This window comes from Epinephelus moara, chromosome 15 (genome assembly GCF_006386435.1).
Source record: "Epinephelus moara isolate mb chromosome 15, YSFRI_EMoa_1.0, whole genome shotgun sequence".
Taxonomy (NCBI): domain Eukaryota; kingdom Metazoa; phylum Chordata; class Actinopteri; order Perciformes; family Serranidae; genus Epinephelus; species Epinephelus moara.
In genome coordinates, this window is record NC_065520.1 from 14314196 (window position 1) to 14334584 (window position 20389).

Consider the following 20389-nt stretch of genomic DNA (forward strand, 5'->3'; position numbering starts at 1 on the left):
CAAGATATAATCCATTTGTCTGATAACATTTCATAAGTCTAGAAGAGCCAAAATATTAAACCATTTTATCCCCATTCAAGTTAGCGGAGCACTAAACCGGAAGTCGGCTTCTTGGTCATGCCCAGCCATCAGTTCCTAGTGCACTTTCTCTATGGGCCCCACAAAGTGAAAGATCCGGGTACTTTCCTACCACAGTAGTTAAGCATTTTTGGCATCATCATGAATGCTATCCCGCCTCCAATGCTGTATCCAGGTTTCTTAATACATCCATGGTGATGCCTTTTAGACACTGTCACTATTTTAAGCCTTAATAAGATTTAAACGGGTGAGTTATATAAAAATTCTCCCCCAGTACGGGAGAATTTAGCTACAGAGACCAAAGCCGTTTCTTGTACCAGGCTGTAAACATGTTTATTTCTGCTGTAAAGTTGGGCATTTTGACATGGGGTTGACTTGCTTTTGGAGTCAGCCCCAAGTGGCCATTAGAGGAACTGCAGTATTTGGCACTTCCGCATTGTATTTATTTTCAGTTCTGGAGGTTGCCACCTGCTGCTAACCAAGGAAAGCGAAGTCGTCTTTGTCAAGTTATGGCCTTGCAGATATTTATCTTTTAAGAGTTATTTTCAATTTTTCCCCAATGGTATCGAAATTTGGTATTAAATACTGATATTTTCAAGGTATTTTATCGACATTAAACACTAACCTGTACTGATTGCAGCAACATAGAACGACATGGTTGAGGTGCAGTGGTCTGTTATCTTCGTGTCTTTCGCACATATCTGGGAGTGCTGACGAACTTCTTTACAGCAGAGCTGGCAGCAGTGTTAGGTTAATTTCGAGGCCATGCTTCTTACTGCTCTGCGTAGATATTATCAAGGCTCACTCCTGTTTGGTTCATACTTTTATTTTGAAGGAAGACACGTTTCTGATGCAGACAACTTGGACAACAACTTTGTGCTGCCTTTGACAACGTACTTATCACTTAGTCTGGCTGCGAAGAAAATGAAATGTCAACCTTCCCGTAGAAAAGCACATACATTCAAACAATTACATGCCTCTGCCTTTTAGCAGCCATTTTCAAACTCTTCTGTTAATGGTTTCTGAGTAGCTGCTCGGAGAAAGCTTGTGGTTTAGGCGCAGAACCCACCCCTTAAATGCTTGGTGGTATGTTTTCCTCCTGCGCTAGAGTTTGAAATGTCACATTGTGATGTTTGTTCCTCAGAATTATAGAGCCAACCTTGTTTTTTAGCTGTGGCATTCAGTGAATATCCCAGGAGAAATCCATTAGAGAGGACACAGAGAAAACAGCCAGAATGTCTCACCCTTGTTTCATGAACTTTTAAGAGGAAAGTTTAAGGGGAGAAGAGTGCAACCAAGTGGTGAAGTACAATACTCATTATGGATATCATCTAGAATTCTCTAAACATAAGCCATTGATGGTATGTAGAGTTTATGTGGGTAGATTCCTTGAAACAGGCGTTTCTTCCAAACTGTCTTGTCACAAGTTTGCTTTATTTAAGGCTGCATCCACCCTACATTTCTCACTCACCCCGGATGCACACACACAGATTGTTATGTCATTTTTAGCGTCAGACATCAGTGACCACTACAGGTCAGTTGACGAGCCAACCACACCCAGTTTGACTTTGGATAGGAGCCGAAGAGCCGCTCCCTTGTTCAAAGAGTTCTTTCACTGGCACTGCCAGCTCCAGCCTTTACTTTTCCTCTTTCCTCACATTTCCTCTTTCCACTTTTTAACCTGCATGACGTCTGTTTGACACAGTGACGTCGGCCTCTAGTCGTCTTTGCGCCTTTCCCGGTGTACTGTCTGTACATGAAGGGAGTCAACCAGGAAAAAAGGGAAGAGGGAGGGAACATGAGCAAATAACCATAGACTGCGCCGAAAGCATGAGCCTAGAAATAACCGTTATTACATGTTCACACATTTACAGTGAGATAGTATCTGTTTTATGCTTCACAGGTGGGGAAACCAAACATTTGAGAGCAGCAATAAAAGCTTCATTCAGATGCTTTCTGTTGGCTGTCTCGCCACAGACAAGATCACTAGACACGCTCTTGAGTGTGTATGGCTTTTAAACGGTTTCACTATGACACAGAACGTCATTACGATATCCTGACACTTGGCATTTCGGCGTGTGTTTTATGGTTTGAATTTATAGGCCATGCAGGCTATGATGACAATCAGACACATGTATGTGTAAGAGGTGATTTATAGTCTGTCAGGCCAGAGGCACCGTTTGCACCAGATGACGGGCTGACATGAGGAAGAGAGATAAGGGAGGAGGCTCTGGAGGAGAGATGAGGCGAAATGTCTTTATGTATGTGAGAGTGCAGCAGATGGTGAGTGTTGGTCGTATATCTGTCACATATGGAAACACCTGTATCATCATACTTTTGTCCATACATTTATTTATGTTCAGGGTTCCCACAATCATGGAATTCCTGCTGCTGGCCGTTACTACCTTAGACTTTACAAAAGTGAAGTGAGAACACCTTATTCACCCCCTGCAGTATAGCTCATAGACCCGCCTCAATCTAAAAACTCTAACTCCCAAAGACGTTTTTGTCATTTAAGGTAGTTCTTAAGGCCCTGACACACCAAGCCAATGGTCGGCCATCAGTCAAAGTTGGGCCGTCGGTGAGCGTCTGTCGACCCAATTGTTTTTGCGGTGTGTCCCACACCATCGATTGAGCATGTTGAATTGGCAGCAGAGCTTATTGGTGAGAGAAATCACGTCATCAATCATTCAGGTTTTATTTCCTCGCCCTTCTAGCGAGTGAATCTGCCTGTAGTGAAACCAGAGCTAACCGGTGTTTCCTCCTCAGGCTCCACTTCACTCAGCTGCCCACAGACCCGCNGTGGAGGTGCTGCAGTGCTCGGCTGCACAGATAGGAAACCCCTCGGCTGTCAGGATGTACCACTCTGTCACTCTGCTCTCTCTCACGCAGGCACAGAACGTACGTGCTACTAGGCTGTCAGTTGTAGTCTTTGTAGTGTGTTCAAATGTAACTTACACAGGGCGACGTAGACGACGCAACAGTTGCCTTTCGTCGTCGCTAATTCTTTGATGTCGGTTTGGTGTGTCCGCACCTTTACAACGGCTGTTCGGTCAACTGTTCGTCTTTCTGATACGTTTGGTTTTAATCAGATATTGTTAGCAATCAATGACACTGCTTGTAATTTGTCAGACGGGTGTATGGGTGGGAACTCTGAATCCAGGGTTGACTTTTACTTTCACTTTCACTGGTGAGCGTGTTTGCAACCAGCAACCAACAATCCTGCGCAGTTTAGCTTTAAGGTATCGCATATGCAAAGGTTCAGGAAGGTCCGAATTATCAAACATGTCTATGAAAGCAAGACAAAATGCTAATCGACAAGTCAAACGTAGAATTGCATTACCATTTACAGGATCATCAGGGGTTTTTTATCCCCCAAAAAGGGGCGTGGTCTTTAAGTTTTGCAAAGTACCTGTAGGTGCCGATCTGGTCTATTGGCATATGCAGCTAACGTATGGCTGTATTGCTATAGGCCTACTCATTTTAAAATGCTTAGATCAAGTCATGGAAATCAGGTAAAATACTATGGAAAAGTTTTGAAAGTGAATTGGTAAAAATGTGTGGAGACTCTTTATTTTATGTCAAGGGTAAGATCACCGGATTGTTATAGAAACACGATACAGAAAAGTGTTAATTTACATGTAGTGTCTGTTTAGTGAAATGGTTTTCAAATTAGTTGCAGTTTTGGGAACAACTGGGCTTACTATGGCAGGATTGTTCCGAGGAAGTTAGTCACCATATGAAAATTTGTGCTTATATTTACATACCTCACAACACAACAGTACTGAGACACACAGCAGCTTTGCGATTTAAAGTTATTCTGTAGGTAGGGTGTGCGTGCTGGTTTCTCACCGGGAGTATGACATTGAAAATGGCCCTGAAAACATGAACTCACTGATACTCATACATTACCTCCCCTGAGTCGATCAGCAGTGTTTGATGTATGGGTGTTGTAGCCAGGCTGCGTCTGGAGCTATTCCTAGCCATGGGTATGCTAAATGTTTTACTTGTTCTCTCTGTTTGAGCTTTGTCTGCATCTTGCCCCCGGAGACTCTCGTCAGTGTGAGTGTTTGTGTCCCACTGAACTCTCAAGAATTCCCGCTCTGTGTTTGCAGCCAAACACCACGGCCCTGTGCTCTCGCCTCATAAGAGTTCACCGAGTTTCTATAATTGCCCTGCTGTTCTGTAACTCCATGCCCAGTCCTTTCCAGACCCTTTCTTCTAAGTTTTGACTACTTTAGTGGGATTTTATGACGTGTTGAGAATATTTTTAGAAGAGAGGTGTCAGACGTTTGCTTAAAGTTATTTCTGTACAGATAATTTGAGAGGAAATAGCTGCGAGGAGTAGGTGGCTTTGGAAGTTTGTGTGTAATTCTGTGTTGTTCCAAGAGAGCCAAACGGCTGATGCTCGGTTTCATTAACCGCCACAGTTGCAACATTACAACGCTAACACACGCTCCCAGTGTTGAGTATTCAGTCCAAATATAGTCCATATAGAAGTGCTTGATGGAAACATCCACTCAGTCGTCACTGCAGCAGGAGTATCTGGCCACAATAGTGTTTACACGGCTAAGGTCATGTTCCACATCCCAGCCCGACTATTTCCTGTGTGACTGAAATATGAAAGGATTTTAATTGTAACTCAAATGTTAGCAGCAATTCATCATTTGAATGTCAGCTGTGAACAGAGCAGGTGGTGCCGAGACAGGCTTTGGCATTATGCTGTGGGAGGGACCGGTTTTTCCTTTCTCTTGTATTTTGAGATTATATGGATTTAATCAGCAGTTTGTTTATTTTTACGGAAGGTAATTAAATTCAGTTCGATAAACAGGATTTGAACATTTAGATGAACAATATTGAGAAGCACATGATATGAATTTGGGCGTTTCCAAGCCTTAGTGACTGCTTTTAGCCCTTGACTAGGCTAAATGCCCTGGTACACAGGAAGATACTTTCAATAAACAGAGGGTAGCATGAACAGGAATGGCCAACAAAGCTCGAGAGACAAAGCAAAAAGCACCATCTACTTAACCTAAACTAGTGGACAGATGTAAAGCCTCATTTCCACCAAACACTTTGAGCATAGCATCCTTAGAACTTTACTTATCCTGTACGGACATGTGCCTAAACCATAGATCCATCTGGCGTTTCTCCAGCAGACAGTGTTCCTAACGTAGGCGTGGATGTTAGCAGATCATCATAACAGCGTCACTTTTCACCAACCAGTGTTAAGAATTTTAGTCTTACTCTGAGTCTTAAGACAAAATGCTTTTTCATTTTAGTCATATTTTAGTCATTTTTATACTTCATAGTTTTAGTCTGGTTGTAGTCAACGAAAATTCAAAACGTTAAAGTTAACGAAAATTCAAAACATTTTTAGTTAACGAAAATTGACAAAAATTCAAAACGTTTGGTCAACGAAAATTCAAAACATTGTAGTTGACAAAAATTCAAAACATTGTAGTTGACAAAAATTCAAAACGTTTTAGTGAATGAAAATTCAAAACGTTTGGTCAACGAAAATTCAGAACATTAAAGTTAGTGAAAATCCAAAACATTTTAGTTGACAAATTCAAAATGTTTTAGTCTTCGTCTTTAGTTTCTTTGTTAACGCGCACTTAATCTCAAATCCCAAAATGTACAAAGTTGTTACATTAAAAAAAAAAAAGATTTATGATTTAATAAACTGCTGTCAAAAAAAAATAAATTAAATTATTATTTTTTTTTTTAATCTGAGAAAAAAATGTGTGGCATTTAAGTGAATTGATTTTTTTCCCCTCCCACTACTTCTACTGTTTTTTAGGGTCGTGGTTTGCACTCCCCCCTCATAGCCACAAAGTCCAGGGGCCCCAACACGACGCCTCTCTGTGGTGCTCCACACTTGCCAGTTTGACACCTAAAACCTAATTTGTGTCAATACTGTTTGTTGTTATGGAAAACTATTCTTGACACCGCTTTCCTCTTTGTACAGCGACTCAACATCTCGTCTTTATACCGCTCCCTTTTCCAATCCTCTTGACACTCTGTGATATCAACGACTTAGTCTAAAGATAGACATGTACTCCTCCTCCTCCTCCTCCTCCTCCAGCTCTTCATCCTCCTCAGCACCGGATGCTTTGCTGCACTTTCTCTAAGATTTAGAGAGATTCGTTTTCCCAGAACACTTCATCTTCCCTTCCCGTCACTCCTCGTCTCCCTTTACTGGCATCTCAGCATTGGCAGGGACTGCAAGTGTTTACATGTCTCCGAAAAAAAGACTGCACAGGGAGACTCCAGTGGGCAGACCTTTGACCTTTGACCTTTCACCCTGAACCGGTCACAGGAGACAGATGAGTGCTGGTCATGCTCAGACAAGAGACTGTGCGGTGTCGGGAGGGAAAAAGGCCAAGGCCGTTTGGTTTGCGATGATGCCTGCAGGAGTACACACACACACACACACACACACACACACAGAGCTTCCTCCCGTCCCTGTGTCTCTCTCAGGTCATGCTCCATAAGCTTAAAAGCAGGGCCTCAGGTGGTAATTCACTTAAACCTGCAGCATCGTCTGCCTTTGGGGCCGTGATTCCATTAGAGTGACGGCCACGGAGCTATTTTCAAAATGCTCTTTGTTTTCATGTGTCGTTTTTATTATCTCCGTTTTTTGTGCTGTCACATTGAACATACAGCATGTGTGTATGTCAGTGTGTATATCACTATAGTGACGCCCAGCAGGCTAAGCTGTTTAAAGTGTCCTACAGTTTGACTCATGTCGTCAGTGAGTATTTACATATGAGCACCTCGGAGAGAATCGGCAAATGCAGCGCAGGCTCATTTGATTTTAGTCGTTTCCTCTTCCTGTCTGCCTCCAGCCAGCCATGATGTCATGCTTTCACACAAGAATACTCAAGTCTTCTCACACTGGGGAATCCCCAAATTGATATGTAGGGCCCCATATAAGGGCAGCCACATAGACAAATGATTCTTCTGTGGCAAACTGTTGTGTACTTTTGTCACGTTCTGCTAAACCGCCGGGTCGTCATAAAGGACGCCAGCCCCTCCCCCCTCTCCAATAAGTGGCACGGATAAACCGAAGGACAGCTGGAGCTTCCTGCCAAGAGACAGGCCATGAGGGAAATTAGGAATCCTGCACATCCTGGCCATTTCCTGCTCAGACTCCCACTCACATGTCCATGAGTGCACGGATGTGATTTCACACACATGCACACTTGTTTACATACTTGGGACTGTCCTTGTTGACGAGATGACAAGTCCATGTGCCTTGTGTGTTTGATATGCATGCCAAAACAGGAAGCTATCCATCATCAACACTGTAATGCACCCACACACTTAGTATTGTATTGTACGTGCAGTGGGCACAGTGTCTTGAAGGAGCAGAACTCGTGTGTTTGTGCTCAGCTGACCGACTTTCAGTAGTGTTGCTATCATGTTGACTTTGCCAAACGCTGCCCGGTTTATTGCCTCTCACCTACTGACTGTTTTATTACCTGCTTTTATCACCTTCTAACAACAAAGCATGACTTTCCGATTGCTCCCGAGTGCTCTGTGTAACCATAAAGTGTTCGTCACACAAATGCACCCACTCACTTTAAGCCATTTTGCTGGGTCAATGGATTACCCAGGACTATTCCATCTGATTGGACTGTATTGAGAGTCACTGAACGTACCAAGACAGGGGCACTGTGTGAAGCATGCCTCCATGCAGATTAGACATTCTTCTTCAATTTACATTGGCACTCAGAGGTGTTTATTCATTCCTTAGGTTGGGTAATATCAGACTGGCTGAACACTTTGACTCCCCAGCTGACCTAGAAATGATACGAGGAGGAGGGAGGGACGTCCGCACACATGGAAGCACTGCTCTTGAGGTCTTATCTGCTCTGCCGGGTCTCCTTGACTTTCATGTTATGATTTAGTGCTTTGTTTACTGATAAGTGTCCTTGTATGTGCTGGAAAGGGTGCTGTTGTCACTTGTTTTACAATACGAGAAGGCGAGCGACAGAGTTATATGCTCAAAGTCGGGGATACTCAGCTTCTCAGAGCCCATCACCTGTTCTGTTGCATTGCAAGATACTGGGCTGCTTGACTCAGCTCCAACAGCTGCCATGTTGCAGTGACACCACTTCCCTTTGTGCCCACTAGAGGGAGCACTGCCTCCACCTTTGACGGAGCACAGCTGGGCCTTCCTTCACTCAAACCAGCCCGTGCATCCCTTTAAAACACCTGCTAGTGTTGCTAAGTGTGTGTTGATTGATGCATTCTCAGTGGGCGTAGTGATTCACCGCAGCTTTATAGCTCCCAGCGCACCCAGTGTGTTAATTTAGGCGATACTGGATGGTAGTCTGTTTCCTCCTGCCTCCCATCAACATCCCTCTCTTTCTGATGCTTAGCTGGGAGTGGAGGCATTGGGTGTGTCAGCACAAACGACACTACAGGGCATTCCAGCGATTAGACTGCACAGGGTGCCCGCTAGGGGTCCACGAGCGGTTGTCATGGTAACAGGCAGTGAGGTTGGCACGGGCTCCTTTTTAGATCATTTCTGCTATGTGGGTGTGATCTGATAGTGTGTGAATGTGACAGTTTCTCCTTTCCTTTTCCTCTGTTTCTCCGTGCGTGTAGATGGAGCAGGTGTCAGATGACGAGTTGGACCACGGAGCCGAGGAGGACAGCGATAAGGAGGACCAGGACCTGGACAAGATGTTCGGGGCTTGGCTGGGCGAGCTGGACAAGCTGACACAGGTTAACACACACACACAGAAAGAGAGGGAGAGAAAGAGGGTGGTGGGTTACATGCATTCGGACAGACTCGCACAGGTAGAATAGCCGAGAGAGAAAGGAAGGGGCTGTATCCATAGCAACCTTAACACTGCTAATCCCGTCTCCCTACTCTGTATCCTAGCAACTCCCCTCCCACCACCACTTTGTGTTGTGTATCTGTGCAGGTTCGTGTGTGTGTGAGACGAGTCTAGCAGGCAGACATGGTTGCTTAGATCCTGTGCTTTGACTGTAATGTCAGAATGTGTGTGTGTGGTGTTTTGCATATGTGAACCTCATGATTTGCCTGTGTGTGTGTGTGTGTGTGTGTGTGTGTGTGTGTAGAGTCTGGATGATGGCAGGCCTCAGAAGACGCTGCAGAAGCCTCCTCTAAGGCAGGAGACAAACATGGCCAACTTCTCCTACCGCTTCTCGATGTATAACATAAACGGTGAGACATCACTCATCTCACACACACCAGCACAGATCCCAAAAAGACATCAGATATATTCAATCATTCCCACCCCTCTCTGCCCTCCCTCTGTCCGTTCCTCCTCTCTTTCATCCCTGCCCCCTGCAGAGGCGTTGAACCAGGGCGACACAGTGGACCTGGATGCCCTGATGGCCGACCTGTGCTCCATCGAGCAGGAGCTCAACACCATCTCCAAACCAAACTCTGCTTCTCGCGGCCAGAACAAAGGCCAGCAGCGAGCCCCTGGAGGGCGGAGTGCCAGCACCAAGCACACTGGAGGGGGAAGCAGCGGAGGTAGTCCTGCTAAATAATGTGCATTTAGGATGCTGCATATGGATGATTACGTACAAAAAATCCTGCAGACCATTTTTTTGCTTAATGTATATATGCTGGAATTAGGCCAAGAATGGTTTTGTTAACAAGAGAACGGCAATGAAAAAGTCTATGAAATTGTATAGGAGCCACACAGGATACAGTGATGAGTTAGGGGCTTACATTTGGTAATACATCTCAATTCACCATGGTACACAGACTCCAGAGCATGGAAACACTGGGAGGGTACATTCATATATTACACATCCCCATAATCAGGAACAGTCAAGACACCTCCAAAACACTAGCTGGCGTCGGAGGTTTCTGTGAAGTGCTGTAAAGTTTAGTTGATTAAAAACACACATTAAACACACATTAAACATGGCTTAATAGAGACAATTTCAAACACAAGTACACAAATCAGCTTCACTATAACTCGCAGCATTCACAGACAAACACTTGTCTTTATCTGGACACATTTTCCCCACAAATACAACATGCTAACGCTATTAGCATAAACCAATGGCATTTTACATTGTATAAATTAGCCTAGCGACTAGCGACATTTTCCTCTTCTCATATAAAACCAGGGACAACAGCAACATTTAACAAAGGTAATGGCACATAATTTGGCTCCATTACAACTCACAACATTCACCGACAAAACAACTGTCTGATACTAAACACGTTTTCCAAACAAATGTAACATGCTAACGTTAATGGCACAAGGTTATGGCATTTTACATTGTATAAATTAGCCTAGCAACTAGCGACATTTTCCTCTTCTCATATAAAACCAGGGACAACAGCAACATGTAACAAAGGTAACGGCACATAATTTGGCTCCATTACAACTCACAACATTCACCAACAAAACTGTCTTATACTAAACACGTTTTCCAAACAAATGTAACATGCTAACGTTATTAGCACAAGCCTATTTTACATTGTATAAATTAGCCTAGCGAGGAGCGGCGATTTCCTCTGCTCATATGAAGCCAGGATAAATCACACACAAGACTTAAAATGCTATTTTAGTGGAGGCTTTACTGTGAAATTAAAGTAAATAAAAGCTTTGTTTCTACTGAGGGAAATGGTGTCTGCTTACAGAAACAGACAGGAGGTCTGTGTCACTGTGACGTGTAGTTACATACATTGCTGCGCGTCTGTCACTATACAGAAACCTGGCGATTGGGCGACGCCAGTCAACGAGGCTAATATCAGCCTATACCAGTGTTCAACCAATAAATCTGTGCATTGTTTGGCTTAGATAATGTGTGTACTTTCTATACGACGCAAGGACGGAATGTCTTATGGAAGTTAACAGGAAGATAGTCACTCTTCCTCTGGTGCATATGGTGTTTCTGGACGTGGAAAAAAAATCTCTTCCAACATGTTTGTCCTCGTTACTAAAGAAAAAGACAAAACAAACACCTGCTGATGAATAACATAGAGGAGGAAGGGGAGACGATTAGCAGCATCCTGTTTGCATCAGAGTAATGTAGTCTTTAGCATAAACAAGCTGTGACTAACTGCTACGATATAGATACAGCCTGAAAAAGCATCATCAGTGGATGACATAATTTAAAAGCAGTCTATCCACAGTTAATATCTTCTTCCGTCTGAGCTGTGTTAACTTTGACCTCCCAACAGGAAGCACCAGTAGCAGCACCCGGGCATCGCCGGCCAACACAGTACGAGGCGGCAGCGTCAACGCCCGCCCCACAGCCTCCAACATCTCCCTCGATGACATCACCTCCCAGCTTGAGAAGGCCTCTCTCAGCATGGACGAAGCGGCACGTCAGACCTCTTCCTCCTCATCCTCCTCCTCCTCTTCTTTCTCCTCCACCACGCTGCGCAGGCCCTCCTCGGGGTCGTCCGGCGGCGGGCAGCACAGGAGGACGGGTTCAGTGGGAGCGGTCAGCGAGCAGGAGGCCGCGTCCCAGCGGTCCAGTGTAAATTCAGCGTGTGCCTCAGCGTCCAGCATGGACTCCCTGGACATTGATAAAGTGATGACGGGCGCAGAGGTGGACAGCCAGAGCAGCCCGAGCGCACAGGGACAGAACCAGACCAGCACAGAGGTACAACTGACACTGACACACACAGAAAAACACACACCAAGCTAATGACAGAGTGTGTGTGAGCCACAGCGTGAAAGACTTGCATGTATATTTCCACATGTGATGGCAAGGTAAGCTCTGATCCCGCATGTTTAACCACACAGCATGACGTCTGGAACAAACTGCATGCTGAGAGTCAATCCACAATACGGCCCGTGTATTGTGCATTGGATGGCGTGTTAATGAACGCATTGTAATCTCCTATAAGGCTCCTTAAGTGTGGATTACAATGTTAACATCTACCATTCCTGAATTCCTTTGTTCACTCACCAGTCATCTTGGCTTTATAACAAAAGTCAGAGGAGAAAGAAAGACCTCAGCTAACGTACTAAAACAGATGTTTAGGTGTCCTGCAGGAGAGAAGGGAGGAGAGGAGGGTACAACGTGAGCTAGCATTTCAGTTTAGGAGAATGTTGACACAATGACATGCATGTCCCCTGTCCTCCTGCATGTGATCATATCTGTGTTTGCACCCTTTCCGACACCTGTGGTCTCTATCCTCACACTCCTCGCCTGCACCTCCTGATACTCCCAGCATGTCACAATGCGACGGGCCAGACGGCAGCTTGACTTCACCTCACAAGAGGGTGAAGTGGATCGGGCCACTGTAAGTGCGTGTGTGAGCTTGCATGTGTGTGCATGGGTTAGGGCATTATCACTGTAGACTGAATGAAATAATGGACGTAGCCACGGTGACAACATCCATTGTTTTATGGACTCCTGTTTTGCAGCCTCGAATTTGTCATTTTGGCCATTCGGAGCCAGAAGTGACCATATTTGGACGAGAGGATGGAGCTAACCCTAACGCTAGCTGCTAGCTTGGTTAGCACTGTGCTTTTACAGCTATGGCTAACTGTTTAACATTCACGCTCACATTCACACCTACGAGTCGCCAATTAACCAAACCTACATGCTGTCACGGGGAGAACATGCCAACTCTACACAAAGGGACCCGGCTGAATGTGGGGCACAAACCCAGAACCCTTGGGATGTGAGGCAGTAGTGCTAACCACTGCACCACCATGTCGCCCAGCTATGATAATGCTACTTGTCGGTGAAGATTCTCAGTCATCCAGGTCATGGTAATCGTAAGTGCTAATATCGTAGGCAACTGGACTTACAAGCATTTCTTGAAGACGTTTCGCCCCTCATCCAAGCACTTACGATTACCATGACATGGATGACTGAGAATCTTCACCACTGAAGAAGCGTCTTGGATGAGAGGCAAAACGTCTTTAAGAAATGCAAGCAAGTCCAGTTGCCTACGATATTAGCACTATACGATATGATAATGCTAATTTTTGCATGCGAAACACAAGGTTAAAACCACTGACACAAAATGTCCATAGTGGAAAAACTGGACTTCTGACTCGGTAGAGGGTCTTTTAATAGAATCAGATGCTTAGCAAGACTTTTTCGGGGACCAAAAAAGTTACTTTAATGAACTAAAAACACAATAAAATTGAGATAGTTACGGCTATGTGAATCTGGGGTTATGCCATGGTTACGTTCCCTAACCAGTCTTAATTATACACAACTTTAAGCCTTAATAACATTTAAACGAGTGCGTTACATAAAAATTGACCCCCTGTACAGTTGTCGTGAACAAGGAAATTAGCGTTAAACACCAAAACGTTTTTTTTCCCAGGCTGTAAACCTATTTATTTCTGCTGTAAAGTTGGGCATTATAACATATGAGTCTATGGGGATTGGCCAAGTGAAGCGGCATCTTCTGGGGCTGAAAAATGAAGCCAACATGGAAGTGCCAAAAACTGCAGTCCCTCTAATGGCCACTTGGGGCTGGCTCCAAGAGCGAGTCAATCCCCATAGACTTCCATGTTAAAATGCCAAACTTTACAGCAGAAATAAACACGTTACAGCCTGGTGCAAAAGACAGTTTTGATCTCACTAATTTCAACGTTCACGACTACTGTACCGGATCAATTTCTTTAGAACTGAGAGTGTCCTCAGCTTCCCTCTTGCCCAAATATAGTCACTTCTGGCTCCAACAATCCAAGATGGCGACAGCCGAAATGCCGAACTCAAGGCTTCAAAATGGGAGTCCACAAACCAATGGGTGACGTCATGATAGCTACATCCATTAGTTTTACAGTCTGTGGGGAGCGACTCACTTTTGGAGCCAGCCTCAAGTGGCCACTCGAGGAACTGCGGATTTTGGCTTCAATCCACATCAGCTGTAGTCTGCAGCTGATGTTTTATGTGTAATGCTTGCACATGTAACCATAGTTATAAAGGTGGTGTGAAAGAGGGAGTGTGTGTTAAAGTAGCTGTAGACAGTAGGTTTTCTAGCTCACCAGTATGCACAGTATCCTATGTATTCACACACTTAAATCAGTCATGTTTGCTCTGTATGTATCTCCAGTATTTGTCACCATCATTGCCTCTTTACCCACAGCTGCAGCTAATGAACGCCACAACTGCTGAGCGCTCCATTTATGGAACCTTCTCTCGCTTCCACGCTTCCTCATTCAAAACAGATCAAAACACCTGCGATTAATAAGCCTCCAAGAATCATCTGGCACTGACTTCTCTATATTTTGTCTGTTCCCCCTGCTCTCCTTTTTTTATCCTCTCCTCACCCAAGCACTCCTATCTGGACCGAGAAACCTCGCTCATTCTGAAAAGCATAGCAGGAAAGCCTTCTCACCTCCTGACCAAGGTGACTTCCTCAAACACTCGCTTCTTTTTTTTTTTTTTTCTTGTGCGTGCGTGTGTGTGTGCGTGTGCGTGCATTGCTCCTCTCTTCTGCTTTGCATGTGTTGGAAAAATCCATACTAAGAAAACAGCTGCTGTAAATCGGACCAATTTATTTGTTTTACTTAATTAAAAAGACACAGAGATAACTTCTCAGCCGACAAGGGGACGTCAGCTTTTTTGAAGCTTTTCTTCAAGTTGAGAGAAATTGGGCATGGCAAAAAATAAATTACAAGACCATATCCCAAGTAATGCAAAGCATCTATGTTTCTGTGTCAAATGGATTTTTCTCTTACATCATTCTCAGCATTTACCCCACACGTCCTGTACCATGCTTGCTGACTGAATACACTTGCTTTTTTTTTTTCACTTTTTCATTTTTCACTGGCATGTGTGTCTCTATTTTCCTCTCTTTCTCCATGTAGCTTGCTTTTGATTTGCACTGTTTATGAAATATTGTTATCAGGGCTACAATTAGTAATTAGTTTAATTAGTAAACAGAAAAATTGCCTTCAGCTATTTCGATCATCGATGAATCGTTGATGTCAGTCAGAAACTGTGTTCTGAGCCTCGGGTTCGTCCAATGTGAAGATTTGCTGTTTTCCCCTTTTTTTATATCAGAAATTGAATATATATATAAAAAAAATAAGATATACTACTTCACAAAACAAGATACGTGAAGAAGAGCTTGAAAGTTCCTTCTTTACTTCGCAAACAGTACTTTTACCAAAAAATGCTAGGTAGCTTAAGGTCTACTTAAATCTTTGTATGTCTCCGCCTCAGTGATAGCCATGGCTGGAGGCGTTTTACGTTACGTTTTCAGGTTGTCCACCCCATCCTTGTGAACACAATATCTCAAGAACGCCTCAAGGGAATATATTTAGATTTGGCACCAACGTCCACTTGGACTTGGCGATAAACTGATTCGTTTTTGGTGGTCAAAGGTTAAGGTCACTGATACCTTGTCTGTCACATTCTCGTGAAGGCAATATCTCAGTAACAGGCTGAGGGAATTTCTTCAAATTTGGCACAAACATTCATTTGGACTCAATGTTGAACTGATTAGATTTTGGTGGTCAAAGGTCAAGCTCACTGTGACATGATCTATGTTATTTTTGGTAATGCGATATTTCAAGAACGCCTCAAGGGAATTTCTTTAGGTTTGGCACAAACATTCAGTCATAGGTCGAAGGTCAAGGTCGCTGATACCTTGTCTGTCTCATTCTCGTGAACACGATATATCAATAACAGCTTGACTTCAAATTTGGCACAAACATTCATTTTGACTCAGTATTGAACTGATTGGATTTTGGTGGTCAAAGGTCAAGATCACTGTGACCTTGCATCTGTCTCATTCTCGTGAACAAGATATCTCAAGATCACCTTGAAGGAATTTATTTAGATTTGGGACAAACATTCAGTCATAGGTCGAAGGTCAAGGTCGCTGATACTTTGTCTGTCACATTCTCATGAACGCGATATATCAATAACAGCTTGACACAAACATTCATTTGGACCAAATGCTGAACTGATTAGATTTTGGTGGTCAAAGGTCAAGGTCACTGTAGCCTCATCTGTCTCAATTTTGTGAATGTGATATCTCAAGAACGCCTCAAGGGAATTTCTTAAGATTTGGCACAAACATTCAGTCATAGGTTGAAGGTCAAGGTCGCTAATCCCTTGTCTGTGTCATTCTTGTGAACGTGATATCTCAATAACAGCTTGAGGGAATGTCTTCAAATTTGGCACAAACATTAATTTGGACTCAATGTTGAACTGATTAGAATTTTGTGATCAAAGGTCAAGGTTCTCATTCTCGTGAATACGATATCTCAAGAACGCCTCAAGGGAATTTAGATTTGGCACAAATGTCCACTTGGACTCTGTAATAAACGAATTAGTTTTTGATGATCATAGGTCAAAGATCAAGGTCGCGATAACTTGTCTGTCTCATGAATGTGATATCTCAAGAACAGCTTGAGTTTTGTTTTTTCAAATTTGGCACAAACATTCATTTGGACTCAGTGTTGAACTAATTAGATTTTGGTGGTCAAAGGTCAAGGTCACTGTGACCTCATCTGTCTAATTTTTCCGAATGTGATATCTCAGAACACCTTGAGGGAATTTCTTCAAATCTGGGACAGATGTTCACTTGGACTCAACAATGAATTGATTGGATTTTGGCGGTCAAAGGTCAAGGTCACTGTGACCTCATCTGTCTCATTCTTGTGAACACGATATCTCAAGATCAGGGGATTTCTTTAAATTTGGCACAAATGTCCACTTGGACTGAAGAATAAGCTGATTAGAATTTTGTGGTCGAATGTCAAAGTTCAAGGTCAGTGTGACCTCCAAAAATATATTTTTGGTCATAACTGAAGAATTCATACGCTAATTATGACAAAATTTCACACAAATGTCAAATAGCATAAAATAATGAGGTGAGGACGTTTGATACCCAAAAGGTAAAAGGTCAACTTCAGTGTGACATCATAATGATCTGCAATTATTCAACGTCATATCTCAGGAACAGAACGAGAGACATTTGGTCAGATACTGAATTGGTGACACTAATCTTGGGTGTCCACCTTGAAACTGTGCTGATTGCGTAGATCTTCTGTGCTGTCGGAAAGGACAGTGGGTGTGAAGCATCCGTGTTTTCACCAACTTTCTGACAATATATAGACAAAACAATCAGTAGTGGTTATCTGACCAAACAGCTCTGGTGACTCCCTGAGAGGAACTGCTCACTGAGAAATACAGACCTTTCTGTTTGCATTCGCACCGCCAATAGGTACCCTGAAGTGACGTACTGTAATCCCTGCCAGTGGTTGGTCATCTCAAAGCTGTGTGTATCATGCTTGACTTTGTGTCGACTTGGGAGCCCTCTGTGCTCCACTGTTTCACATACAGTATCTTCCACATCTGTTCATCCATCATGTGTCGGTCCTCCCAAGATCCCAAGACTCTCTCAGCACTCTGTTTTTGCTGTAAACCTCTTGGCAGCAGTCAGTTTTCGCAGTGAACGTATTGGTTGCAGCCTTGGGCTCCCGTGCAAAGCTTATGCCGATCAGATGTGAGCAGATCTGCGGTTCAAAGTTGGCCGCCGTTGATCGTGATTTATCCCGCCATCGCTACACGACACGTAGCCAAGTGCTAAGGAGGGCTCTCCAGAGTTTCTTAAATCCTGTTGAGATTTAATATACCAAGAGCATTTACCGAATATGAGACAAAACCACAAATTATGCTAATCTTCGACAGAACAAGGGTTCTGGAAAACTCTGGAGAATGATTCTGATTATTTCCAGGACTTTAAAAGTCTCCCTCCTTTCTACAGGCTTCAAAACAAAAGACAGCCTTGTACTGTTCATGTAAGAGTAAACTGAAAGATCTCCACTGGCGGTCAGTGGCATTGAAACACTGCTTTCTTTCCAGAACCCTTCAGTTATCTGCGTTTATTTGAAACTAAATGGATGCCAAGAGAGAAGCTGGCTGACTCACAGTCATATCCACACAATTCATGTCTTTTTCTATTAAAAAAACAATGGAAATAAATCAATGTTTCAAGGCTTTTGGTTTGCAGCATATCGGCTCTCTGTCTGTCCGTGTATGCAGAGAGCATTCGAATGGTTTTATAAAGGGGGGAGAGGATAGATAGATAGATGCCCTGTGGCGTACAGACTGAGGGAGTTTATGTGTTGGTGTTACACTTTTCACCAGAGAATGGAAGAGAGGGACTTGCAAGTCTCTCCCTCTCCTCGCTCGCAAATCAGAATACTGAATGAGCGCTGGATGTTTGGGAACAAGCAGAGAGAGAGAGAGAGAGTGGAGAGACATCAAAGGAAGAGGGTGCCAAGATTTTTTTTTTTCCAGGCTCGGAAGAAGAGCCTTTTAAAATTGGCTCTGGTGTGGCTGAGTGTGAAAGTGGAAGGGGAAAACGCCTGTGGAATAGGAATCGGACTAATGTCTAATAAAAAGCAGGGTGGAGGTGTCATGCGGGGAGGAAATAATGGCGGGGAGAGGGAGCTCCGCCGACAATTACGGGGCTAAACCTACAGTGTGACTCAGATTGACTCCGCACTGTAATCTGCGCAGCCCCCATGACCTCGTCCCCCTCTCTCGCTGTTTCCCTCACTCACACACTCACACTCGGCTGACTAAAAGCCTGCCACTATGTGTTGGCCAAACAGAGTGTTGACTTCATGGCGTTAATGTGTACGTGCCCCGGAGCCGGTCATGTGGAAAAGGTAGTCTGGGTCAAGGAAGGGGGGGTTCTTGAGATAAGAGGCTTGGGGAGCGGTTGGTAATACCCCTTCTCCTTTAACACACTGTTTTCACACAAGACTTAAAATATTCAGCACCTCCGCTTCGCATTCACCTAAATTCCACTCTGTCCTTGTCACTGTTGTTTAGCCGCGGGGCCAGCGTCGGTCACGGTCTCCCCGCTCGGCCTGATTGGCTACAGGGGTAGAAGGTCTTGCAGCCGGGGCTCGCTGGTTGGCTGACCCCTCATTCTACTATTTTTGCGGGGATTATGCTCCATTGATTGGGCACGCTCCCAAACCCCTGCATCTGTTATAAAGAGAGAGAGAGTGATGGAGAGGGGGGAGAGTGAGAGAAGAGAGGAAGCAGGAAGATAGAGTTGGAGGGTGGAAGGGGGGAGGGGCATCGTCCTCCCTACTGTCTCATTTGGGGGTTTAGTCAAGTTGGGCTCGTCTCAAGCGCACATGTCTGCGTGTCAGTGAGCCTGCGCTGTCACAAAGTCTCGGCACAGTCTCTGCTAGCTTCGCCACAGCCGCCATGGAAGATGCACGGTTGAATTTCACTCAGTGAGGATCATTGTGGAATAACTTTTTACACACCAGAGACAACTGAGAAAGTAATCGTTCTTTCACTCATAAATTATGGACGAATCTGGATATTTTTGCCCTTGAGATCCGAACATGATCTTCGCAGGAGATCATTGCATCTCTGAGTGGAGGGCATAGAAGCTTTCTGAGCTGATCCCACACTCATCCGCAGCCTCTCGCCCTTTGGGGATCTTCTACCATTGTTTCCCTTCTGCTATATAGCGAGATCAAAGGCAACCACCGCAGCTCCATATGAATCCAGTATGGAACCATAGACAGCAAATGGAGCGCCATATTTGAGGGGGACACAATGTCACAATAGCGGCGGTTTTAGCGTCGCATTGATTAGTTGCGTTCGATCGAATAGTCACACTCAAGTGATAAAACCCGTTCAACACAACCTGCGGAATGGAGGTGATGGCATCTTGTTGGAGGGGGCAGGTAAGCAACCTAGAGCATGGAAAAAAATTGGTTTTTGCACCATCATGCCCGAGGCTCGTGCATTTAAATGGTTTAGAAGGCTGCTTACTATTTAATGAAGTTGTGTGTTCATGATGTCTCATTTCCGCCAGAGGAATAATGAAAGACATAAGACCTGAAGAGGATGAGGCAAGGCTATGAAATCAGAAATCAGGGTTTGGTATATGTGTGGTTTTGTTGTTGTGTTAATGATAACCGTGTGCTCCTGCGTGTCCATCCAGGAGGAGCAAGCTGCCAAATTGAAGGCAGAGAAGATCCGAGTCGCCCTGGAAAAAATCAAGGAGGCGCAGGTCAAGAAGGTAAGACCACCTCTTTCTTTTGTACACACACTCTCACTCACAAACTTCATTTTAACACCCATTCTGACTGGTGTTATAATCGCCGTCTCGTCATATTCGCCACACGCCGCATCTCTTTGTGAACTTCATTCACAGCGAGGCGGTGAAGCGCAGAGAAAATAGGTCATTGCAGTGTTTGATTATGTGTGTGTATCTGCCGGGGAGGGAGCAAGACATCAGAAAGAGGCTTCAGAAAAAAAGCAAGACAATGCAGATTCTACACAGCACGTCTTATTTACCACGTCCAACCAAACAAGTGCTGGTTTTTCG

At 44.2% G+C, this 20389-nt stretch overlaps 1 protein-coding gene across 4 annotated transcripts in view; it reads left to right on the forward strand.

Moving 5' to 3' along the window:
• The window catches only part of raph1b (Ras association (RalGDS/AF-6) and pleckstrin homology domains 1b), a 55039-nt gene that overhangs the window by 23413 nt on the left and 11237 nt on the right, over positions 1-20389 (forward strand). For 2 of the 4 annotated variants that reach the window (XM_050063046.1, XM_050063045.1), the window contains 7 exons: positions 8698-8817; positions 9178-9283; positions 9413-9598; positions 11270-11697; positions 12272-12343; positions 14342-14416; positions 20003-20080. In XM_050063046.1, the coding sequence (XP_049919003.1) occupies positions 8698-8817; positions 9178-9283; positions 9413-9598; positions 11270-11697; positions 12272-12343; positions 14342-14416; positions 20003-20080 (1065 nt within the window). The remainder of the gene's footprint in view (positions 1-8697; positions 8818-9177; positions 9284-9412; positions 9599-11269; positions 11698-12271; positions 12344-14341; positions 14417-20002; positions 20081-20389) is intronic. The other 2 variants (XM_050063047.1, XM_050063048.1) reach the window with 2 other exon arrangements.